The following is a 27,927-nucleotide window of genomic DNA, read 5'->3' as shown; positions in this document are numbered from 1 at the left end:
TCTTCCATGCGCAACAGTGTCAAAAGCTTTCCTGAAATCCAAATATATGATATCAAAATTATTTTTTTGCATCCAGTTCCTTTGTAACCACATCATAATATCCTATCAAATTTGTCAGACAAGACTTTCCCTTAACAAACCCATGCTGTGTCTGAATTATTGCTGCAGTCTTGTCTAGATGATCCTGCAATGCATCTTTAACCAGTGACTCCATTATTTTACCCGGAACAGAAGTTAAACTAACATTATGGGAATGTGGCACTCGCTTAGTGCGGATTCACTTTGCATGAATTCATTAAGGCTCTGTTTTTCCGGAACGAATTATCAGCGTTAAAAGGGGGTTACCTGTAGTAGTAGAGGCATGTGATGCAAGAAAGCAAGCATATGAGCTTATGTAGCCTCAGCCAAAAAAAAATAAAAGTTCAAGCCTAATGCTCTTATTCAAATTCCATAGAATCCAAAGCTCTATAAGAATGGATCTATTACAGTTTGCATACAAATTAGCCTATAAATACAATATACCCATGGAAGCATTTCAAAGGTGGATTAATATCACCACGAATTATATTATGGCAGGCTTTAGAAATAATATACAGTACCAAAAACTACCAACAATATAATATAAAACATTTTAATAAGCATATTAAAGAATTTCAAAATAACTTTGTTTTCACTAGCACAGATAAAGCTAATAACAACTTCAGCATAATTTGCAAGCAATTTTATTTGGATATATTTAAAAAGGAATTGATGATAGAGAAACCTTCAAAATTACCAGTACTGCTTCCAGCATCATTACAAAAAAAATTATTGGCACTTGCATAAAAAAGCTAAACTGATAACACAGAATTTCCATACATTTATTGGATTCTGAAATTCAGCAAAGTTTCAGTAGGCAGCAGATTTATTACCTCATGTAGAAATAGCTATATTTAAAACCCCAGTAAAAAACTGGAGGCAAAACTAAACTTAATTATCACTAATCTCACAGTACTAATTTTATATCTGGCAACAGAAATCTTTTAGAATACATCAAGCACAATAAAATAGGGAAAGTGTATACCTTTGACTTTGGAAATCTACTAATATTTCACACAGTAACCTAAAAGTAGTATTACAATAATATTACAGAGTTTCAGGGGATTTTAGGTTGTAGTAAATGCTGGTTTGATCATTATGCTTGTTTTACAATCATGTACAAGTGGGCAGCAATATTACGTGCAAAGTAGAGGCATGGTAGTGGTAGCGAGCTGCTCATGCTCCACTGTTAACGTTTACTTGCACTACTATGAGAATAAAATAAAAAATGGCATTAAATTCTTTATGTATATAGATGATGTTTTGGTGATCATTGTTTTTATTTCGAAAACTTAACCTAGGAAACATCCCACTGACTTGATTCTCAAACGCACCAATTCGAATAGTCATCTCGAGGCCACTTAACTGGATATCGAAATAATAATTTCAGTTTTCAAGCCATAAAACTCAAACTGGGAAACCAATTTAGCTAAACAGGTACATGGTAACATAGTTAGAACCCAAACTAACAGAATGATATGCATATGCAGTACCCCAGAAATATGCTCCATGCATTAGCAAAATTAAAAGCAAATTTTGTTGCAAATAATGTGCATATAAAATTCATTAAGTACCATATGAATGCAGCTGTTAGTGTTACAGTTAGTAAATTTCATCTTGACATTAATCCGAATTCGGTCACCAGATGCCTGAATGGTTCTTTTTATTAGCGACATCAAGGGCATGTTGTACAATTTCAACATCAGCTCTCCAGGTACTAACAGGCAAACTGCCCATTCAGTTTGAAATAATATTTAACTACTTACAGTATTATAGGCGGAAGGGTCTACCTGCTGTTATTGACCACTATACACTTAATCTAGAGTTACCAGTTAAGAAAGATTTGCCGAGAATTTGCAATCAGTTCCTTGTAGATTGGAAGGAGGAATGGTCTAATGATACTAAGGGTAGAATTACTAATAAATTCAAGCCTAGGGTGATAGAATTAAGTAAATAAAATATGCCTTGGTTTAATCCAGGCTTAAATTTAACATTCTTGATTTCAGGCCATGGAAATCTGAATTTTAAATTGCATACTTTTGGAGGCGCTTCCCTATCCAGGTGGGAAGGAGCAGCAGTGCGTAGCACACGCTTCTTGATTAGACCAGGGTTCGAGCCCGTCACCACCAAATACGGAGGATGCGGTAAGGCCAGGGAATGACCACCACATATTCCCGGAGCAAATATGGCCTTAGTTGCTAATGCTTCTAAAAACCAAATAACAAACAAGCATTAGGAGCATTAGCAACTAATGCTTCTAAAAACCAAATAACAAACAAGCATTAGGAGCATTAGCAACTAATGCTCCTAAAAACCAAATACAAACAAGCATACTTTTGGCCTTGCTGCTTCTGCACTGTGTAACTGCAGAGAGCCTGAAACAGTGCAGCATTTAATTTTTGAATGTAACTGTTACTTAGATTATAGAAGGGACTTACAAATATTGACAAATATATATGAGAAGAATGTCTTGCCTAGATTTCTTGACAGTAAAGGAGAATTACCTTGCTTTGGTGGAAATTGCAGATAAGATCTTTAGGCGAAGGAAAAGACTGATTGAAACTGATTCTTAGCAAAAACACTTGTGTCCCCTGAGAACAACATGATATTCTCCATTATGTTTGTACTGAGCACAGAGCTTGTGCTTGGTATTTTGATTCCTCAAAAGACTTCGGAAAAATTGTGTAAAAAAAAAAAAAATTGAGATTGTCTTAATTAGAAATTAATGATAAAGCTTTCATTGCTGAGGTTTGCAGCAATTTTGATTTTGACTTAATTATACAAGACTTATATAGACAAGACTGGATCGAGTCAATTAAAGATTGGTGATAAAAAATATATTGAACTTATGAAAAATTTTAAAATGAGTACCTTGTGTGCTCAGGCAGTTGGCCTTTTGTAAATGGTTGTCCTTGTGTTCTGGGTGGCTCTGGACATAATTGTCAAACTGACTTCCCACACGGGATGATGACAGACCTTGGAAAGAAAATTCTGCCTTGCAGCTTCATAATGCTGAAATCTCAGATTGGTTGTACTATTTTGGGTATAGTCTATTATAATACCAACTGGACTAGCCAGGTGGGTAAAGTGCCTGCCTGACAACCGCTAGGTCGCGGGTTCAAATCCCGCCTCGAGCTTGGATCAGAGTAGAAAATGCAAAAACTTTTGGAGGTGCATTATGGCCACAGAAGCCAATGTGCCAACAACTAACAAAAAATATATATATTATCTTACTGTTTTCTTTTGAGATCAGAATTTCTGACTTGCTAAATTGAAATTTAAATGACTGTGAAATTTTGTTAGTTTTAGATATTGAGCTATTTGTTGACTAATTTATATCTTAAGTTGAGATCAAATTTCAATAGAGTTTACCTGTAGTGATGGGAATAAAGAGGTTATTCGATTATCAGTAAACAGTGATTTTTGGTTTAATGTAGTTGTTGCTAGGTGTTCAGTATAATAATTGGATGTTTTCAGCTGTGTGAATTTCTTTCTTACTGGCTGCGGAAATCCCCATTAGCTAGTATTTTGACCTTCATGTCTTTTCTTCGCTGCATGTCTTGTGTTAATATTAAGAGTTTTAATCATAATATCAAGAGTTAAATCATAATATCAAGAGTTAAATCATAATATCAAGAGTTGTAATGTTAATAGTTTTAACCAAGTCAATTGAAAATTGTCTTGGTATCTGATAGTTGCAACTGTGACATGTTAATTTTCTTGGTACTGCTGCCAGGTAGACAGTCATTGTTCTACAAGATTAATCTAAATTGTTCTACAAGATTAATCTAAAAGATTGATTTTCTTAGTTTAAAAATTGATTATCTTTCCGCTAATGCCTTTACTCTTTTCTTCCTACTTTGCTTCTTTTCCAGGTATGCCTATTTCTCTCATCCCGTTGCTTTATATCCATTTTCCTTTCCCTCCATTTTCCATACTACCATTTCTGTATCCCTTTTCCTTTCTTTGAATACCTTTGGGCTTGCCTGATATGCACCAGAAAGAGTCTCAGCTGGAAAGTGGACCTCCTGTGCACCTCCACGTGGGCAAGATTGGGAGTCAGGGGACTTGGTGTTCCCCCCCTGCCCCCGAAGTCTCCAGGTGCCGGCACTCAACATAACAAGACACATACTTACACCAACATATATAGGGTGATTCACTACCAGTGCGACAAACTTGCAGGAGGTGTAGGGGGCACAAAGACGAATCGGAATCGCATAGCATTGCAGGGTCTGAAATGACTTCGTCATGCGGTAGGGACGTTGAACGGGAGGTCGCGTGAACAGCGATCCCACTGGAAGTCAGCATTTGCGAACTGTTTCTGTTGAAGATACCAAGTAGCAAAAGTCCTCCAGAGTGGATAATCCGCAGGCTACAGTGATTGGATGCGTTGCAGATGGTATGAACTTTGGTTTGTTGACAGTATCCTCCATACAGTGGATTGTGAAATACCCAATCATTGGTCTATCACTCGAGTACTCATACTCGGATTGCCTTCTGCAAGACGTAGGACATTCTCCTCATTGTCTGGCGTCCTCGTCGTTCGCTCTCGATTCATGGTACCTCTCGTGAAACAACCAGTCTCGCGTAACCTTCTGTGCACACGTGCGAAAATCGTATGATGAGGAGCATGCCTGTGCAGGAAACGTACCTGGTACAAGCGCAGAGCGGCGTGCCCATTACAGTCCGCAGCTCCATACGCGAGGTGCATGTTGGCCAGTTCAACGTTTGAATACTCGTCCATCCTACTGCCTCGGGAACCGGTTTGCAAATGCTGACTTCCAGCAGGATCGCTGTTCATGCGACCTCCCGTTCAACATCCTCTACCGCATGACGAAGGCATTTCGGACCCTGCAATGCTATGTGATTCTGATTCGTCTTTGTGCCCCCTACACCTCCTGCAAGTTTGTCGCACTGGTAGTGAATCACCCTGTATATAGACTGACCGGCCTGGCCTTTGCCTTTTCAGATGTTACAGTGGCATATAGGGGAAACCCTGGAGAACGCAGTTAAAACAAACACACCTTGACTCAGTGTAGTGGAGAATGAAAAACAACTGGGGGTAATTGTACAGTCAGATATGAAATTTCTGCCAGAGCAGGTAATGGGGTTTTGTCATTGATATAAGGAGGTGATTGTCCCTTTGTATGGTATGGTGGTCGGGCCGCATCTTGTGTGCTGCATGCCGGTCTGGAGGCCTCATTTTAGGATGTAGAGTTGCTAGAGTGAGTACAGAGAAGGGCAGCAAGTTTGGTGAGGGGAACAAAGGAGATTCTCTTACCAAGAAATCTGAAGTTCTGCAAATTGCAGCATCTGCACGGTGATCTGATTGAGGTGGATAAGGCCTTGAATGGTTTCAGTAGGCTTAATGCTGATGGGATTCTGTATCTTGCTCAGATTATGAACCTGAGGGGTCATAAACTCAGATTGAGGAAAGACAGTTGTAGAATAGATGAGAAGTTTGCCTTTAACCAGTGAGTAGTTGATTGCTGGAACAGACTTCCAACTGTCGTTTGTGAAAGTTTATTGCTTAAATAAATTCAAGGAAGAACTGGGCAAACGTTTGGAACGAATGTATGGGTGAAATGGGAAGTGTGGTATATTTGGCTGATGCTGTATAAGCTTTCTTTCTTGCATCATATGCCTCTACTAATGCTAATAATTAAAAATACTTCACTAAACAAATATATCTAATGCAATAAAACATCTAATGCAATAATAACACATCGATCATGGTACGAAGTTTATGTTATTAATTATATATAATTAAAATTCAAACATTCTTATCGATACACCAGTTATTCAGCAGTATTACTACTACGCTACCAAGTTTGCATTATGTGTACTAGGCTATACCGTTACGCTTGAAAGTTAAGTTAATTATAATACAGGGTGTTTCCAAATTATGTACACACACTTTAAAAATTTATATTTAATGAACGGTATATACAAATGTAAATTTTTTTTGGTACTTTGAAGAAAAAAAACAATTTTTTTTATAACAATAAAACTTTAATTGTTTAAAATTCCCTCCATCAGCATTAATGCTGATGGAGGGAATTTTAACCACGTTGTAATAGGTGGTGTAGATATGTCGACGATATTTTTACCATAATACCACGTGGTTCTGAAACGGTACTACTAGAATACCTCAACTCTCTATCCAATTTCATCAAGTTTACCGTAGAATCAGAGGTGGACGGTTCGCTCCCGTTTCTGGACGTGCTAGTGCATCGCGTAGGCCCACATCTAGAGACCTCAGTATACCGCAAACCCATGTGGTGCGGTCAATTCACCAACTACGGGTCCGGCCACGCTCCAAGCCATCTCAATAGCACTGCCCGCACCCTGTTCTCCAGGGCCTGGAGCCATTCCAGCACCGACACAATTAGACGTAACGAGATCTCCCGTGTGAAGGCGGACCTAACCAGATGCGGTTATCCATCCCATGTACTAAACAGATGCTTGTTACAGGCACAAGAACTTACTTCCAACCCAAGACCTCCGAAGCAAGTCGGCATATCATCCGCCTACATTCCGTACTATCCAGGAGTGTCAGGACGTATCTCGAAGATCCTGAGAAGTTACAACATCAAATGTGTACAATTACCAGGTAGGAACCTACGTTCACTTGTCTCCAGTGTGAAGACCCCTGTCACACCTGTCTTACGCAGCAATGTAGTGTACCGTATCACCTGTAGGGCCTGTAACAGTTGCTACGTAGGTGAGACATCGAGACGTCTCCAGGATCGCCTCACGGAACACGACAGAGCAATCCGGCTTGCCGAAACTGACCAGTCCGCGCTTGCAGAACATTTTTGGGCTACCAACCACGATCTTGACCCCAAGCGCGACTTTGAGATAGTTGACCACGCGCGACACTTTCGCCACCGCCTATGGCTAGAGTCACTAAACATAATGAACAACCCTAAGGCATTAAATCGCCAGAAAGGCATGCGTATACATCCAATCCTGGAGACAACCGTTTTATTGATGGATGATCACTGGCGCAAGGCAGCACACGTCCGTGCTACAACAATGACGAATGAGTAACGTGCCACACTTTGCTTGTAATGTATTCAAATTTGTCAGTTGATAAAGGGACACGAGTTCCGAAAGCTACTGAAATATTTTATTTTATTTTATTTTATACTGGGTATACTGTAAATAAATATCTATTTGTTAAACACTGAACTTCATTGATATTTTCATATTTCCAATACCATTTTATAATTGTCTTTCTTCAAAACTTAGTTGGGTACTCTCCATAGTTTTAGGGCTATACTAGACGAGATCTTGAAGTGTGGCATTGGTAATGCCTTCCAGTGCCCAGTTTTACAGGAAACAGAGAGTAAAGGAATGCAAACTAGATGGGTGCTTCGAACGCTGCATTGGACAATGTTAGCTGGTGTTGCATGCCTGCCAAATGCCATTGGAGGTGTTGCAAGTGCAAATGGCTTGGTATTTGTATCAATAGCCTGAGGAGACATTCTCCCTGTGCATCGGGTGGTTGGCTTAATTAGTTTGTTTATTATACTTTGGGAACAACAATGTTTGACACAGAGGAGTTTATTTGTGAAGTGGAAAGGAGGCCTCCCTTGTAACACATCATTAAAAGACTACTCCAGCAAAGAAATAAAGGCAAAGTGTTATATTGAAATTGGAAAATAAATGTTTCCGTACTGGGTTGAACTGTGTAATGTTGAGAAGAATCAGAAAGCTCGGGTCTGAACCTTCTGGTCATGTGACATATGACGTAAGGTGGACATGTGAGATATGTGCGGAGATGACTGACACTGCGGCTTGCTGTCGTAAGCTGGTAACATGACATCAATGGCATTATTCCCGCACTTTTTTCCGAACTCAGCAACCAGCAGTCTGACAGAATGTACATCAATGGCGCTATTCCACTGCTGCTTTCCTTGGATGTCAGCAACCAGCAGTCTGAGAAAATGCAGTATAATAATAATGATAGCAAAGTAGCCGTAAAATGAATTCATTCCTTCCACTGGCTGCATGCCTGCCGCACACACACATATGTCCACAGAACTGACTATAGTAGTAGTAGTGGCATACGATGCAAGAAAGCAAGTGTATGAGCTTATGCAGCATCAGCCAAAAATTACAAAACAATCCCCTCTAAATATTTGTCCAGTTCCTCCTTAAATTTATTTAACCTATCAACTTCCAAATATAAAAGTTATAGAATTCTTATAATACCGTGATAATAGACTAAGTATTAAATAGCAAATGTTTAATGTATGGTACTCACCTTGTATATAATCTGCAATAGTTTTATGCTAAATTTAACTGCAATAGGCTAAATTTAAGGTGGAATAATTAAATTAATGAATTAAGGTGGGATAAAAAATAAGTTAATTTAACGGAATTTAAGATAAGTGCAAGGAAGCAGAGGTGCACCACTCCGTCCCTGGTTGTCATAAGGTAGAAAATTGTTATCAGTTTTGTGGACTTCTGCTTCCTTGTGCTTATCTTAAATTCCGTTAAATTAACTTATTTTTTATCCCGCCTTAATTCATTAATTTAATTATTCCACCTTAAATTTAGCCATCAGTCTCTCCATAAAACTATTGCAGATTATATTCAAGGTGAGTACTGTACATTAAGCATTTGCTATTTAATACTTAGCCTATCACCTTCCACAACGACAGATGGAAGTTTGTTCCAGCAATTAACCACCCGCTGGCTAAAGGCAAATTTCCACACATCTATTCTACATCTGTCCTTCCTCAATTTAAATTTATGCCCCCCTTAGGTTCGTAATCTGAACAAGTGAAAGAATCCCATCAGAATTCAGGATGCTCAACCCATTCAAGGCCTTATACACCTCAATCAGATCACCTCGCACGTGCCTAATCTCCACCTGCTGCAATTTGCAGAACTTGATCCTCTCCTGGTAAGAGGATCCCTTCATTCCCCTCACCAGTCTTGTTGCCCTTCTCTGTACACGCTCAAGCAAATCTACATCCTTTCTAAAAGGAGGCCTCCAGACCTGCAAGCAGTACTCAAGGCGTGGCCTGACCACTGCCTTATACAGAGGGACAACCACCTCCTTTTCCCTGCTAACAAAATTCCTGTATATCATTGACAACACCCCATGACCTGCCTTGGCAGCCTATCTGCATTGCTCAGAAAACTTCATATCTGACTGCACAATTACTCCCAAGTCTTTTTTATTTTCTACCACCTTAAGTGTAGTACCACACAGTTCGTACATTTCTCTGGGGTTACTTCTACCCATATGCAGTACTTTGCATTTTTCAATGTTAACCTTCAGTTGCCACTTCTCAGCCCATCTGCCCAAATTTTCTAGATCCTGTTGCAGTAACACACTGCCACTACTGTCATTAACAACCCTGCCAACCTTTGTATCATCTGCAAACTTCAGCACTAAGCCTGATATACCTTCATCAATATCATTGATAAATATACAAAACAATAGTGGACCCAATACCGAACCCTGTGGGACTCCACTAATAACATTATTCCATGAAGAGCAGCACCCATTGATTACCACCTTCTGTCTTCTCCTACTCAACCGTCCTTTTATCCATTGTAGCAACTTACCCTTAATACCATTCTGCTCCAATATGTACAGTAGTCTTCATGCGAAACAGTGTCAAAAGCTTTCCTGAAATCCAAGTATATGATATCAAAATTATATTTTGCATCCAGTTCCTTTGACATCATAATAACCAATCAAATTTGTCATAATACCCCTATCAAATCTGTCATAATACCCCCATGTCGTGTCTGAATTATTGCTACAGTCTTGTCTAGATGATCCTGCAATGCATCTTTAACCAGTGACTCCATTATTTTATCCCGAACAGAAGTTAAAGTAACTGGTCTGTAATTACTCGTGTCATGTTTCGATCCTTTTTTGTGAATTGGTGACACATTTGCACATCTTCAGTCTGTGGGGACCTCTCCTGAGTCCAAGGATGCTCTCATAATTATTGCTAAAGGTTTGCTTACTTCCTTTGCGGCATCCTTTAATATAACTGGATAGATCCCACCACCCCCAGGTGCCTTTCTTATGTTTAACTTCAACAATTTCTCCTCCACTTTGTTCTCAGTTATTACAAAATCATTAAGCACCCTGTTACAATTTGATAACCTTGTGCATTTTCAAACCTTAATAACTCGTGTGAATGTAGAATCAAAATACTCATTAAGTTTGTTTGCTACCTGAGTAGGATCATCAACAGTCGAACTATCGCTATCAAGTGGACCAATCAGATTCATCCCCTTCCTTTTAGAGTTTATATAAGTAAAGAAATCCTTGCTGTTTTTCTTAGCATCCTTTGCCAAAGATTTCTTGTAATCTGCCTTCGCCTGCCTAACCTCCTTTGTTTATTTGATTACAGACTAGCATATATATATATATATATATATTATTCTTTTGTATTATAATTCTTTTGTATTATCATTCTATTGTTTCTTAATCTGTTTTTTGTGCATCGTTAATGCCATTGTTATTGCCCTGTTGGCCAATTGAACATTATACGTGCCAGTGTATATACGTTTACAATAGTTCGATTTTCTTAAGTACTGGTGTTTTATACATATAGGTATTGGCGTTAATACAATACTGGTCTTTAAGTTAGCCTAGTCTCGGTTATCTTAAATTCACATGGCCTATACATTTAGGAACTTATTGCGTATTGCTAAAGAAATTTTCATGATAATTACTGATGAAAATATTTTATGTATCTGTAGCAATATGTAATCATCAATACTATTTGATGATCAGTAATTATCATGAAAATTTCTTTAGCAATAAGCAATAAGTTCCTAAATGTATAGGCCATGTGAATTTAAGATAACCGAGACTAGGCTAACTTAAAGACCAGTATTGTATTAACGCCAATACCTATATGTATAAAACACCAGTACTTAAGAAAATCGAACTATTGTAAACGTATATATATATATATATATATCATTGGCTTCTGTGTCGCCTGATAATTTATATGCATCCCATGCATTTTTCTTCTCTGCCACGAGTCTCATTAGTTCATTTGACAACTATTTAGGCGTTGAACAATATTTCTTAATCAGTATGAAACGTTTAGTAGCTTCCACTATTAATTAGGCGCCTCTGTAGCCAAGTGGGGAGGAGCAGTAGTGCGTAGCACACACTTCTTGATTAGACTGGAATTAGGGTTGAATTAGAATTCAACCTTTAAGTGAAGCTGCAATGAAATTGGTCATTTATTTAGTTTAAATTTATAGTGAAAAAATACCACTTTTCTTCCTAGTGGATTGGCGCCTCCATAGCCAGGTGGGAAGGAGCAGCAGTGCACAGCACACGCTTCTTGATTAGACCGGTGTTCGAGCCCGTCACCACCAAATACGGAGGATGCGGAAAGGTCAGGGAATGACCACCGCATATCTCGGAGCAATATGACCTTAGTTGCTAATGCTCCTAAAAACTAAAATAACAACAACAACAACCTAGTGGATTTGAAAAAAAAAAAGAAAGATTTAAATAATTGCACAAGCAACAAACAGTATATTTAATTATTAAGTATTAAGTGAAGCTGCAATGAAATTGGTCATTTATTTAGTTTAAATTTGTATAGTGAAAAAATACCACTTTCCTTCCTAGTGCATTTGAAAAAAAAAAAAAAAAAGATTTCAATAATTGCACAAGCAACAGTATATTTAATTATTATTATTTTTTTCTTAACTATAGAATATAGAACGTAAAACTTGGGCTTGTTTCCTATGATTACATAATAAATGCGATATTTTTTCTTGGATATTATTTCCATGGATATATTTTTTCCTATTATCGAAACTCAACCCCAGTCATCCCCATAGATTCAACACTGATCTAATTTTAATGTTGTATATGTTATCATCAGTTTATACTTAAAATATTTTTTATATTTTAAGTATAAGGGTAGGTGTCCCTACCCTTATACTTAAACTTTGGCTGGACACTAAGAACAAAATGCAACAGGGTTTAAGCTTAATAAGGAAAGAGTAACCGTTCTTATGTGTGCCAATGCTTCAGGTCAGCATAAAATTAAGCTTTTGGTGATTGATAAATTTCAGCGCCCATGGGCTTTTAAAGGAATTGTACACTTACCTGTGACCTATAAAGTCCAAAAGAATGCTTGGATGGACAAAGATATATTTCGTGATAGGTTTGTTCATGATCTTGTTCCATCAGTTCGTCAGAACTTGAGAAAATTGGGGTAGTTTGCAAATACAAAGTGCCTGCTACTGCTCGAGAACTTATAGGGCCCCGGGTGCCAAGCGATTAAAGTGCGTTCATTGAAGCGATCTTTTCGAAGAGCCTTTGCTATATAGAGTTTCTTTTTGTTGTGATTACCGTTTTTTTTTTTTTTTCATTTTATACTAGAGTAGCTCTTTGACACTACAGGAAGTAGGCAAAGGCCCAGACAGGGCTCACCTTTCTGTTTCTTTTTTATATCTCTCACTAACACAACTAACAGCCGCTTGGTCACCTCGTGGCACTGCTCCTGCCTCCACGTGGCAGGGCCGGAAACCTGGAAGGAAACGTTATCCTTCCAGGGCTAAAAGGAGCAATCATGGAAAACAAAAATTTTCCTCTTCTAAAGGCTGCAAATCCTATGGATTTGCAACAAAATTGTGACAATCAAAACCGCAAAAGGATGAAAACTGATGTACCTCAAATGGAATACCCATCTTTCTTCATACTGCATTCTTTAACGAATCAGTCATTAGGTACACTATCTCCCTTCTATATACAAAAATGTTTAGAAAGTGTAGCCGGATCACCAAAAATGGTATGCAGATTGAAATCTGGTGACTTATTAGTTGAAACCACCAACCGCAAACATTCTGAGTCTCTCCTCAAACTAACATCATTTGGTGGATTCCCCACTAAGGTATCTCCTCATGCCACCCTTAATACCTCTAAAGGAGTCATATCCGAATGGGACCTATTGAACGTCAAAGAGGAAGAGATTGTTCAAGAACTCCAAGACCAGAAAGTTATTCAAGCGAGACGAATAATGTTAAAGAAGGATGGAGAATTTGTACCCACTCGCAGCATTATTCTTACTTTTTCTGCACCGAATCTACCTTCAACAGTAAAAGCTGGATACCTAAACTGCCGCATCCGTCCTTACATCCCCAATCCTATTCGATGCTACAAGTGTCAGAAGTTTGGGCATTCCCAAACTGTCTGCCAAGGAAATTCAGTATGTTCAAATTGCGGATCAAAGGAGTATATTCATACCGATTGCAATGCCAAATCATCACGATGCCCAAACTGCAAAGGCAATCATTCAGCATTCTCTAAATCCTGTGAGCAATGGAAGCTTGAGAAAACAATCCAGAAATACAAAGTAGTTAACAAAGTCACGTACCTCGAAGCGAGAAAACACCTTCTACAAAGCATACCTAAACGTTCATATGCTGAAGCATCCAAAAGATACCAAACAGTTTCAACTCAGACGGATACAACTGTTCCACCAAAAGTGTCAATTTCTGACTGGGCTCGATCACTCTTATCATCTGCACCACAATCCACAAAACAAACTGTCGATAGGACTAATAACACACCAATCTCAATACCACCTACTACTCAAGCTCCAGCTATTTCAGGTCAAATGGAAAACTCAGATTATGCCAGAAAGAAATCATCTGATACCACAAATATGGATGTTGCAGAGAATAATACCTATGATGAACCCATTCTAGATCTATATGCTGAAGACGACATGGACACACGTCCATTCTTCCCAAAAAAGGAAAAAATAAAATTTGACCGTCAAAAACAGAGCATTTCTAAAAAACAGACGGATTCGACTGCTAACTCTAAACCTACACAATGAATAACATAATCCAATGGAATTGCAGAGGGTTTCGCAGCAACATAGATGACATATATGAGTTAATCGATCGTTATCATCCTGTGGGTATATGCCTACAAGAGACAAATTTAACACCTCAAGTATCTGTATCAATTAAATATTATACTCTTTTTCGTCAAGACAGGTCCATTACAAAAAATGTTCATGGAGGAGTAGCCATACTCATAGACTCAACAGTTCCTTGTAAGCAAATTGTTCTCCAAACTTTCCTAGAAGCCGTTGTAGCTCGTATAGTGGTTGGCACTGCTTTAATGATCGTCTTAATCTATCTTCCACCCAATAAACCATGTTCAATTCAGGAACTGGAAAACCTTATTTTGCAAGTACCGTCTCCCATCTTCCTGTTAGGAGACTTTAACGGTCACAATCCATTATGGGGATCTCCCGTCTCAGATAGATGTGGAGAGCTCATTGAAATGTTACTAGACAGACAGAATTTAACGTTGCTGAACACTGGCTTATCCACTTACATTCATTTTCCTACTGGTTCAACCTCGGCAATAGATCTTTCGCTATGCTCTCCTATCCTCTTCCCAAGTGTCGAGTGGACGATACATGACAATCCTCTGAACAGCGATCACTATCCTGTCATATGCCGAATTCAAACCACCCATTCTAAAACAACTGAAACCCAAACGAGATGGAAATTTTCCAAAGCAGAATGGGCAAAATATAAAAATTATGTCTCTTTTAATGATCACATCATTGAGTCTTCTCCCGTCGATACCGTCACAGAGCATATAACAGCACAGATACTTAGAGCTGTAACAATCACCATTCCGCAGTCTCAACTAGGAAACTGCAAGCATATCAATCATTGGTGGAACAAAGACTGTTACACGGTTAAAAGAGAAAAAAATGCAGTGGGGAACCAATTCCGCAAATACCCAACCACTGTCAACCTTATTAATTATAAAAGACTTAGAGCCAAAGCATGATACATCCACTGAAAAGCCAAAAAAGACTCTTGGATAAAATTCGCTTCAACAATTAACAAAGATACCGACTCCAGAATAATTTGGGAAAAAATAAGGCAGTTGAATGGCAAATATCTTAAATCACCTTCAGCTATTCTTAACTGGAATGGAAAGGAGATTTCTGATCACACAGAGATTGCAAACACCTTAGGAACTGCGTTCTCTGAGTTGTCCACATCAATAGCTTATCAGCCATCATTCCAAAAAATTAAAGCCGAAGCTGAGAAATTCAAACTAAATTTCAAAACTACCTATTCTTTGCCCTATAATCAACCACTCACACTATCTGAACTGAAAGAATCCATAAATACCTCTAGAAACAGCGCCCCTGCACCTGACAGTATCTACTATATAATGCTGAAACATCTACACGAGAAATCTCTGTCCTCACTCCTAAAATTCTACAATAGGGTCTATTCTGAACACACATTCCCCTGTTCCTGGCACCATTGTTACGTAATAGCTATCCCTAAACCAGGAAAAGATCACTCGGCACCATACAACTATAGACCAATATGTCTAACCAGCTGCTTGAGTAAAACTTTGGAAAAAATGGTGTACCGCCGATTAACATGGTACCTCGAGAAAAGAAACATAATCAGCAGCAATCAATTTGGCTTTCGGAAGAATAGATCATCTTTAGATCTTATGGTAAAGGTGGAATCAAACATAAGAAATGCGTTTATTAGAAATCAACATCTGATCATGGTTTGTCTTGATATAGAAAAAGCTTTCGATACCACATGGCGTTATGGAATCCTAAAGGATCTCCATACTATTGATATGAGAGGCCATTTACCATCTTTTATTGAAAACTTCCTACGCCACAGGTCTTTCCAAGTCCGATACCATCAGGCTCTGTCACAAACATACATACAAGAAGAAGGAATCCCACAAGGCTCTGTACTCAGTGCCACTTTATTTGCAATGCGAATCAACAATATCACAAACAGAATTCCAAACACTGTCGACTCATATCTCTACGCTGATGACCTTACCTTATCCTGTCATTCCCAGAATATGAATTATATCGAGAGGCACTTACAAATATCAATAAATAATACTGAACTGTGGATGACCCAAAATGGATACAGGCTATCAAAGCAAAAGTCTACAGCTATCCACTTCTGCATCAAGTGCAAAATCCATCCAGATCCTGAGCTACTCTTGGACAGTCATCCTATTCCAATCATGAACAATATTCGTCTCCTAGGACTAATTTTTGATAAGAAGCTAAATTTCCAAGACCACATCAAAAACCTACGAACTACTTGCATTAAGAAAATGAACGTACTCCGGGTAACTCCAGTACATCATGGGGTGCAGACCGTTACACTTTGCTCCATCTATACAGATCCCTAATTAGATCTCGGCTGGATTATGGAGCACCTGTTTATGACTCTGCTAGAGAGAGTACCTTGGCTCGTCTTGCTCCCATCCAACATACTGCTCTTAGGATTGCTCTAGGTGCATACAGAACATCGCCAGTTCAAAGTCTCTATGTTGAGGCCCACGAACCTCCACTGAATATCAGAAGAAAGATGTTATTGATGACATACTCTGTTAAAATTAAAAGTCACCCCACACATCCTATTTGGCCACTACTACATGATCCTCAGTACATAATCCACTATGCAAACAAACCAAAAACAATTCGGCCTACTGGTATCAGATTCCAAAATCTAACAGAATGCTGGAATATTCAACTTCATAATGTTCTCGGTGACTTAAGAGATCCAGATCCTCAGTGGATTACCTTCACGCCTTCTTGTGATGATTACTTTGAGCAGCGGGGAAAAGGTGCTATATCAGATATCAACATCCAACAGCCACATCTTGTCCATACACAGAATTATTCCCTCTTTTCTAAGATCTACACTGATGGTTCTAAGTCTGGTAATAAAGTGGGTGCAGCTGCTGTCTTCCCTAATAGAACTATTTCACTTACACTTCCTGCAGAATGCAGCAGTTATACTGCTGAACTTCACGCCATTAAGCTTGCCTTGGAACATATTTCACTCCTGTCAATCAATAAAAGCATCATATATACAAAAGTGCTATATATGATGCTTTTATTGATTCCAAAAGTGCTCTCTCAGCTCTCAAAAACACGACACCTCACAATCCTTTGCTAAAAATCTTAAGACATGCGCTGATACGTCTTCACGAACATCAGCAAACTGTTGTCTTCTCTTGGATTCCAGGGCACAGCGGTATTAAAGGAAATGAATGTGCAGATAATGCTGCAAAACATCCCTCCAGCATAAATTCAACAAATGACCTTGTCCCGTTTACTGATTGTAGATGCAATATCCAGAAAAAATGTACGGAGCAGTGGGCACTTATGTGGAGAAATCAAACGCAGAACAAGCTGTTTCAGCTGAAACCTGAACCACAATTATGGAATTCCAGCCTACGTAAAAATAGAAAAGAAGTAATTCTAGCCAGAAGCCGAATAGGCCATACTCACCTCACTCATCTTTTTTTGCTCACAGGAAACGATCCTCCGCAGTGTACGCACTGCTTGCAACCACTGACAGTAAAGCATATACTCATTAAATGTAGCTTGTTGAACAATGTCCGACAGTGTATTTTCAGCTCCTTGTCATTACAAGAACCATTGTCACTCAGCCGCATCATAGGTAATAATGCAAACCTCTCCGAATTCTTTTTGAACCTAAAACGAATTCAAATGTATGATCAATTTTAACTGCTCCCAGATCAGTCATCACATATAGCTTCACTACCTTTGGTAGGTGCAATATGGCCAAAGTAGCCCTTGCGCCAGAAACTTCCATAACAACAACCACCTGCTTGAATCAAAATTAGTGTCTGATTGCAGAAATACTTTTGCATGTTACTTGCCACCAAGGAGTCATTAGGAACTTTAAATGTCACTATAAAAATGATTTTATGACAAAAATGATGCATAAGAATGTCATTCCTTCAGAATTTCAACACAGTTTTACAATCAAAGATGCAACGTTTCCACTTGTGACTGCATGGAATGCAGTCAAGCCTGTAACTCTTTTAAGAGCGTGGTGAAAGTTATGGCCGAAAGTGATGTTTGCAGATCTACAATCTGATCGAAATGAAGATTTTGAAGGATTTCACATAAAGCTGAAGGCACCTAAAGTGAAAGAACTGATGGAAACTGTTAAATTATGTACAGAAGACAACCTCTATGCAAACTTTAATGCTGATGACGTAGAAGAAGAGTGAATATGTATTGAAGATGATGTTGAAGTTGCAGTGACTTTCAGCGCCTCCATAGCCAGGTGGGCAGAAGAAGCATCAGTGCGCAGCACACGCTTCTTGATTAGACCGGGGTTTGAGCCCGTGACCACCAAATACGGAGGATGTGGAAAGGTCAGGGAATGACCACCTCATATGCCTGGAGCAATATGGCCTTAGTTGCTAATGCTCCTAAAAACCAAATAACAAACAAACAAACAGCAGTCACTGCTGTTTCACTGATCAAGAAATTATTCAAAGCATTATAACTCCTGATAAGATAGAAGAGAATTATTCAGAAGAATCTTGGGCTACTGCAATAACTGTTGAAACAGTTATTAAATTTATGGAACAGAACCATAGCTTCAGTCTTCAGGACATCATGCATGCGCATATGGTGCATAATAATTTTATCACAAAGAAATTACAAAGTCGTACACAAGATGATATACGAAAGTATTTAAAGAAAGCAATAGAAGCACCAAGCAGTGCAGCAGATAGAGTAGAAGCTGCAAGTGTTCCATCCACAAGCAGTGCAACAGACGCAACAGAAATTGCGGAAAAGAATGAATAAATATTTGTTTGTTTTTCGAACTTTGTATTTTATATGAAAATGTTTTGGTAATAAAACTAAAACAAATAATTAATTTATATAAAATATTATGTATCTTCTGCTTTCATTTATATACTGTATTTTTCTTTTACATTGTTCATTTTTAAACACGATTTCAGCGTTACACACTTTTTCTTCTTTTTTTGTGGTGAAAATTTTTGTTTACATCTTTGTTAGGTGTTGACTTTATTTTTCTTTAAAACTGCTCATTTCAATAAATGAAGCATGCTTTATTTGCTAATGAATAAACTGTCAAAATTTACCTGGTCATCTCTTCTTTATTCCATCTTAAATTTGAATCTGTCTGGGAATCCAGAAAATCCAAAAATCCGGATCGACCCAGTCCCCAAGCAGTCCGGATTTTCGGACCTTTACTGTAATTAGTAACCTAGCTAAATAAAAAAAAAATAATAAAACAATGAGCTTGACTAGGACTATATAACTACTTATAGAGTATGATTTAATATGGCAATTAGGTCAATAAAACGGCAAAATCCTTCATACATCATTTCTTGGAGCTGAAAATTCTTTGACTAGCATACGGATACTCTCATCCCCGAGTAATTTTATTGAACTATATATGTATTTTGTTGAATTATCTGATGTATATGTGTAGAACTTTTGGTTCCAATCCCAGTTTGTTATAAATACCAATTATATTGGGATATTGAGTATAATACTTAGTGTCTGTAGACTTCTGTTCATAACTTTCTGCCATTGTTATAGTATATTACAGGGTGGCCAACTTAATTTGTGATGTGATCTACTTTTTTTCTTCAAAATGTGCCGTCATCTGCCATCTCAAGGATTTCATTGCACATGGTTAAAAAAGTTAATCAACACATATTGAAAAATGTTCTTTAAATTTAAATACAATTCAGAATTCAAATTCTTGTTTTTAATTCATACGTATTTAAACATCGCATAAATTTTTTAATTTATGCGATGTTTGTGTCTTTATGTCATCTGCTAAGCTTTCAAAATCGGGAATATACTGTGATGAGGCCAACTGTAAAGAACCTTCTGTATGCAAGTCCGTAAGAATAGAGCGATTTATTTATTTATTTATTTTTCAAATACGAAAAGGCCGATTCACATAGTATGTGGAAACAAAACAGGAATTTAAAAGTTCACTACATTTTTTTACATTTGGGTACTTTTCTCGGTGTACTTTTTCTGATGATCTGGCTTTTAGGAAGATATCGTTTTGCAATGTAATAATTTCATTTTCAAGTAATATTTTCTCCATGTTAAAAATCTCAGCGGTTTTTTTTTTTTTTTTTTCCCTTCAATTTTTTTCGTATCTTAGTCGACATTAAATGGATAAGAAATAAATTGAACAATGTCCTCAATTGTTTCAAAGTCATCCACAACTTCCTCAATTTCAGAAACATTTCTCACTATTAAATTCAAAAACAGGATATTTTTGCAAATGAACTTGCATATTTGCAAAATGATAGAACTTTTTTTTTTCTTTGAGATCCTTAGCTATTGCCAAAAATTGATATTTATATATAGAAATATTACTAATCATGCCACCCACATTTTTTATTTTTTCCTTGTAATTCCAAATTCAGATCACTTAATTTACTTGGTAAAATCTGCCAAAAAGCCAGACCACACAACCACTCAGTATCTTGTAGCTGCTGATAATCATCTCCCCTTTGATCAACAATTTTTTTTAAATTTCATTCATCAAGTTTCGAAATCTCTAGAAACTTACTCCGACTCAGCCACCTCACATCTGTGTGTAATATTAGATCTGGTACATTTTCATCGAGTTACATTTTGAAAAGTCCCCTTTGAAGAGATTGTCCTCTGATGGAATTCACAATTTTGTAAGCTAACACTTAGAATTTAATATTTTGCTGGCTAATACTTGCTTGTGGATGATACAGGGTAACTCAAAAAATCTGGTAATTCACCATCCTTTTGGCACAATGCGATGAATCCGTTAAGATGCCCTGTCATTGCTTTGGCTACAAACTTCTCACAGACTGGAATCAATTCGCTTCAAAACATCTAATTTAATTTTCAAACTTAGTCTTTTTCTTACCTTTGTAGTCTTCGTACTGCATCCACACGTTGTTCCTTTTTCATTCTTATCCACCATTATTAACTCTTTGAAAATGTAACTGCTTTACATTGTATCGAACACTCTAAAATCTAACACTGTACTGAGTGATGACTAGACTTCAGATAATTGCATATACTTGCGCATTGCTTTGCTGCTCTAGTCTGGGTCATGCTTCCATTTAAGTACAATTTAATTAACAACAAAATTTAATAAGACTAATAAAAAATTTTATTGATTAATTAATAATACTATACTAAGCTAACAGTATCTTAATACAGTGCTACGTATTACGCTATCTAGCTTTACATTATACTTTACGCTATCAAGTTCGGGATATGCATTATGCTATTCTGTAGCAATTTAATATACCAGGGGTGACCAACAAGTCGATCACGATGAATTTTAAACATATATAAAAAAATAGATTAGTCAAAATGTAAATGTTATTATTATTATTATGCACCCCACTGCATACGCTTATTACAAATCCGTTGAACCACGTGACTACTCTTGTCGCCGCGCAGCAGCTAGGCTTGTCTAGTGAAAATTCACGTAATTATGTTGTGGAGAGTATAGTGTATGTGTCGAATTCTTATTCAGCTTACTTAATATTAATAACTGGACAGTACTTATGCACTAATTTAATATCCCTTGATCTAAAATGAATACTACGAAAAAGAGCAAAATGTATCATTTTCATCAAGAGTGGGAACTAGAATACTTTTTTTGTAATGATAAAAGAAAAATGTTGTTGTTTGATTTGCAATGCTTCCGTGGCTATACCCAAAAAAAAGGAAATTTAGAAAGGCACTTCAACGCACTCCATGGTAAATACCAATCGGATGTTCCGCCGAATCTTAGACAAAATAAATTAGAAGAACTTAAATCCGGATTATTCACGCAACAAAATTTCTTCATGACACCTAATTTACAATCTAAAGCAGTAACTGTAGCATCATTTAAAGTGAGTCATCTTCTTGCAAAAAAATGAAATTAAAAGTGCTTAGAGAATAATCATTATTTCAAAGTAATGACTATTCAAAATAATTATTTAATAAATAATTGAATAACACTACTCTTCATTTTGAAGAAAATTCGCTGATATTTTCTCAGAAAAGGGCATTTCTGAATTATTTTCTAATGCTGATTTCAAAAATTACCTCTTTTTGTTTCCATCATGTGAGGTTTCTTCAGAAATCCCAAAAGAAAATTTGATTTTTCACAAATTATTAATTTTTGCAGAATTTGTATACTAAAATTATAAGAAAATTCAATTTTTAACCAGACTTTTATATTTAAATAATGTTGATAACACTATTAAAAAGGGCAGTGTGGTAAAAAGTCCACTAAATGCTCGCCTCATTTTAAAACCTGATCTGTGATGGGTTAAATTTTCGTTCTTTTGATTTTCTTGCAGACCCTTCTACTTTGCGATTCTCTTCAGCATCCAGCAATAGTCAGCCATCATGTTGACATTCCACCTCCCCTGATACGTCATCTCCATGTCTGTAATGTCCTTGTGAAACCTCTGACCCTGTTCTTCACTAACATTTCCTAGATTTTCTGGGAAGTAGTCAGTGTGAGAGTGTAAAATATGTATTTTGACACTCATGTTGCAGCCCAGCTCTTAAAGTATGCCAACATATTTTCAACTATATTCTTGTATTCTTGTAGTCTGGAATCTTGTTGTACCCCAAAAAGTTCCCAACAACAATCTTAGAACTGATACTTAGTTAAATTGTGACCAAATCAATGAAAAATCTAATTTGTAATCTTTATCTTTGTTTCCCAGACAGCACGGTCTGATGATGGGTATCGGCAAGATACCTGAAACATTACCCAATGTATATTAGTTTAGGCTAATGCTTAAATAAAATATATTAGTAACTCCACATGGTTTATGAGATATATACTTCTCTTTACCATTTTACCACAACCTCACAGGTTCAGCTGACTTTATGTGGAGCCTATTGTTTATCCTGGTCACCAAATTTCACTTCAAAATAAGCACAATACACATTTTTTACAAATTCTGTGATACCTTGTCTTTACTTGTGGACTACTTAACTGTGTTGCCATCATATGAGGATTCGGATTATGAATTCCCATCATTTACTCCTAACTGAATACATTCAATAATACAACTCATGACATCAATTTAAGTAATTTGTGAAAAATATGGTATGTGATAGAAAAAAACAAATAACATTCCTGAAATCAGTGTAAAAAAACTGAGTTAAAAACAGCTATTAGTTCTATTAGTTTATAATTTTCAAAAATCATGCACAGTGATGTAATTATTTATTGAATTATAAATATTTATTGAGTGAATTTATAATTATTTATTGAATTTAAATAGGTCTCGTCATCATAACAAAACTGTTCCATGGTTGAAGAAAACAGAGTATATATCTACTGAGTTCAGTAGATATGGTCACAGCAGTGAAAAAACAGAGACAAAGTAAGTGATAATAAATGTAATTATAATGATTATGGTTGGTTATTACATTTGTGATCTTGTAAATGAATTCTTTTACATACTGGGTTATCTGTTCATTGGTTAATTTGCATATGGTAAATGTGGCAACAGCATGTGATGTCATTAAATAGAGTGATATTTTTGGAGAGGTGGCGGAAGGCAGTTTTATCATGATTGTTGTAGTATTTGAGGAGCAGCACAGCATTTATTAGTGTGCATAGCAGGTTTCCTTGAGATCATATGTTTAATTTGGAACATTTCTTTTATCCAGATCTTTTCAGAAATACTAAGAGACATTCAGTAATAGAAATATCCAAACAGGCATGTATCAAATATGACAAAGCAAAACATTAGAAACTGTATTCACATCCCTAATGAACATATTCTTTGTAGATTTGCATGGAGCCTACCAAAAAGAATGGAAACATGTCTACATGAGCAACTTCTAACACATTTTATATAACAGTTATAATTAAATTGTGCATTCACTTTGAATAAAATTTTATTCCAGTGATATCTTATTTGCATTTTAATTAGATTATTGCAAACTAGGTTGCACTTTGATTGAATAAAAAAGTGAAATACAGTCATACCTTGGTTAACGTTACCTCTGATAACGAAGCTTCGATATAACGAAGTCCGCAATTTCAAGCCCCATTTAACATAAAAAAATATTCCAATTTAAGGCCAACGCCCAACAATCATCCGATTGGTGACTGATGGCGACTCGTTACGTACTTCCGAGTGCTCCCGAGCTGTGGGTGTGTCTATTATAACAGTTCTGCACGTCATTTGCCTAATTTAGTTGTAGTTTACACTTCACAGGGTGTGTTTCAGTGTGGTGCATTGCAACGATCCGTCTTCTTGGTATGCCAGATTGTGATTTTTAACTGTCCTCCATTTCCTTTATATGATTGACGTTTTAGTGTGGTGCATTGCAATAATTGACGTAGGTTCTTTGATAGCATTACATAACGTAGAATTTGTAAATTTTAATAGAAATATTTTTGTTTGTTTTAGTTAAAATGTCAGAATCAAAGAAAAGAAAAGCAATTTCTTTGGAAACTAAACTAAATATCGTACAACTTGTTGAAAGCGGCGAAAGAAAATCCGATGTGGCACATTCTTTAGGATTAGCGTAACCAACTTTAACAACTATACTAAGGCAATCAGAAAAAATAAAACAGTCTGCTCAGAATTGTACAGATGTTACAGCGGCAAAATTAACTTGCTTAAGGAATCCAATTTTAGAAAAAAAAGGAGAAAATGTTAAGTTTGTGGATAGATGATATGTCACAGCGTCATATGCCTTTAAGTCAAATGGTAATTCAAGAAAAAGCATTATTTTTGTTTAATCACCTGAAATCTAAACAAACTGAAGAAATTACGGAAACTTTTGGGGCTTCTCGTGGTTGGTTCGAGAAATTTAAAAAACGGGCCAGGATTCATAGTATGAAATTAACAGGAGAAGCTGCAAATACGTTTCTAGAAAAACTAAAGGAAATAATTAAACATGAAAATTTTCCACCAAATTTGGTGTTCAATGTTGACGAAAGTGGTTTGTTCTGGAAACGGCTACCAACAAAAAGCTTCATTTCTATTGAAGAAAAATCATCTGCTGGGTTCAAAGCAGCCAAAGTCCGTTTAACGTTACTCTTTGGATCAAATGCCTCTGGCGATTATAAATTAAAATTGTTATTAGTTTACCATTCAGAAAATCCAAGGGCTTTAAAAAGTAACATAAAAATGAATTTACATGTAATATGGAAAGCAAAGAGAAAAGCGTGGGTTACCAAGGAGTTATTTACTGATTGGTTTGTTAACTACTTTTGTCCTGAAGTAAAACGGTATTGTCAAAAAAACAACTCTGAAGAAAAAGCTCTTTTGTTGTTAGACAATGCTCCGGGACCTCCTACTGATCTTAACACGTTGGACACATGCATTCCTGTCAAAGTTGTGTTTCTTCCAGCAAACACAACTTCCCTGATTCAACCATTGGATCAGGGAGTAATAACATAATTTAAAGCTTATTATCTGCGTCAAACATTAAGCAATTTAACTGAACTAGAGGATAAAGAGGAAATGACGGTTAAAACTTTTTGGAAAAATTACACCATTAAAAACGTAATTGAAAACATTGATAGTTCTTGGAAAGAAGTCACTAAGAAATGCTTAAACGGAGTTTGGCACAAAATATGGCCAGAAGTTGTACTAGAAGAAGAAAATAACATCCAAAAAATTAGAAATGAAGTTATCCAGATGGCTCAATCAATAGGTTTTGAAAATGTCGATGAAGAGGACGTTAGAAATTTATTGAATGCAGAAGATCATGGTTTTTCAGTGAAGATTTAGAAAAGCTTGTTAGCAACGAAGACAAAGATAATGAAGACGAAGTTAAAGAAGTTCCTGCCGAAAAAGTGTTAACAACCAAAGATAAAAAGGTGCTTAAATGATATTGAAAAATTAAAAAAATTTTTTAGTGAAAATGATCCTGATTTATTGTTAAGTGATCAGTGTTAAATGCAATAACTCCGTATAGGCAATTGTTAAATGAAAGAGAAAAAAGCATAAACAATCAACTTTAGACTCATATTTTAAAATGTGATTTCACTTTGTATGTAAGTTGACTGTTTATTTAATAAAATTTTCTTTGTTCGAAAAAAAGCTTTTCATTTTCTTTACGTAGAAACATATCCCTATTCTGGCCATAGTATTTTTACCTCTGAAAACGAAGTTTCGCTTAACGAAGTAATTTCGTGGAACACATCCTATTCGTTAATCGAGGTATGCCTGTACTAATGTCAATATAGTGATCATGTTGCTTTGCCACCTCTCTCTTTATGGGAGTTGGGTTTGATTTCTGTTGTAGACCAGAGAAAGTTTGGCATTTTCGACTTTTGCCCAGGGCCAAGCTGGCTTCATGGAATACTTTAGGGGTTTTCTCTCTCCAATTTATTCTAGATATTTAATCTGACTTATTCAAACTTAAGTGTGAACACGTAATACAAAGGGTACTAGGAAAGTTTTGCATTATGACGCAACAATGAATCACAGGAAGCTGCTTGTTGCTGCATGTTGAGACATGTTCATACGTGCATAGTAGCCGCCGCGCCAAGTCGATGGGCTCAGTTATTCATTAGTAGTGAGAGTGTCAAGTGCTTGCGATGGCATCGTGGTCACGAAATGAGATAAGGACAGTTTTGCGGTATAATTTCGTGCGTGGTTTAACCATAGACTAGTGCTTAGAAGAAATGACTCTTGCACTAGATGATGATTGTCCACATCGTACAACGATATTCAGGTGGTATAGAGAATTCCAAAGGGGAAATTTCACTCTGGAGGATTCTGAGAGGCCGGGAAGGCCACGAACGTCAGTTACGGAGGAAAACGTTACTGCTGTGAGGAAAATGCTTGACGAAAACAGGCGAGTGACCTACCAACAGATAGAGGATACTTTGGGCCTAAATGCACCAGCAATTCGTTCGATTCTGCAAGATCATTTGCACGTGAAGAAACTTTGTTCTCTCTGGGTGCCGCATCAACTGACTGAAGAGCAAATGACACGACGTGTGACTTGGTGCCGGGAGATGTTAAAAAAGTTTGATAAGGGACAATCTCGGTATGTGAACAACATCGTGACAGGTGACGAGACTTGGCTGTACTATTACGATCTGCTGACCAAGGCTCAAAACAAAGTTTGGGTCTTTGATGATGACGACACACCCGTAATTGTCAGAAAATCCCGATCTGTAAAGAAGAAAATGATAGCTGTATTTTTCAAATCGAGTGGAATTGTGGAACGTGTCGTTTTGGACACGCAGAAGACAGTCACAGCTAAGTGGTATACTGAACAATGCCTGCCTAAAGTCATTGGATCTATGAAGAACCTGCGGCCAAAGTCAAGAATGGACACCTGGTACCTCCATCACGATAATGCTCCAGCTCACCGCGCCAAAGCCTGCACCGAATATTTGACCACGAAAGGACTGAAACTTCTCGAGCACCTTCCCTACAGTCCAGACCTTGCTCCCTGCGACTTTGCACTGTTCCCGCATGTGAAAATGAAGCTAAAAGGGAGGCGGGTTTTCCAGTGATGAGGACCTTCTACGGGCTTGGGACAACGAGTGTGCTTTATTCCCTAGTGAAACTTGGCAGAACTGGTTTAAAGATTGGTTTCGGAGGATGGAGAGGTGTATTGAATGTAGAGGAAATTACTTTGAAAAAATTAAATAAACAAAGCTGTATTGCAAAACTTTCCTAGTACCCTTTGTATATAAACATAATATATTTCAAATAATGTACATTTCAATTATGACAATCTCCCGTAGGAAGGCCCCGAGTGCCAAGTGATCTTTCTAGTGCGATTTTCCTAGGACGAGTACTAGTGCTTTAATAATCCCTCCACCTCTCGCAACGTTACTGCTTCCCTCGCTGAACAATGTCACTGCTTCACCGCTTGTACTGCTCTCCTCTTCTGCTGATCGCTTGGCCACTGGTTGGCACTGCTCCTGCTCCCATGTGGCGGGGTCGGTAACCTGGGAGAAGGAATTCCCTCTTCCAGGGCTAAAAGG

At 37.2% G+C, this 27,927-nt stretch overlaps 1 protein-coding gene across 1 annotated transcript in view; it reads left to right on the top strand.

Annotated features, from left to right (window-relative positions):
* The window catches only part of LOC150084629 (RNA polymerase II-associated factor 1 homolog), a 358,003-nt gene that overhangs the window by 81,331 nt on the left and 248,745 nt on the right, over positions 1-27,927 (top strand). The window contains exon 5 of the mRNA XM_090376517.1: positions 23,237-23,338. Coding sequence (XP_090232643.1) covers positions 23,237-23,338 — 102 coding nt within the window. The remainder of the gene's footprint in view (positions 1-23,236; positions 23,339-27,927) is intronic.

The sequence above is a fragment of the Mastigoproctus giganteus genome, chromosome 6 (assembly GCF_048544385.1).
Source record: "Mastigoproctus giganteus isolate SK-2022 chromosome 6, ASM4854438v1, whole genome shotgun sequence".
Lineage (NCBI taxonomy): Eukaryota > Metazoa > Arthropoda > Arachnida > Uropygi > Thelyphonidae > Mastigoproctus > Mastigoproctus giganteus.
The sequence above is the reverse complement of the archived record's forward strand: the minus strand, read 5'-3'. Positions and strand labels throughout refer to the sequence as shown.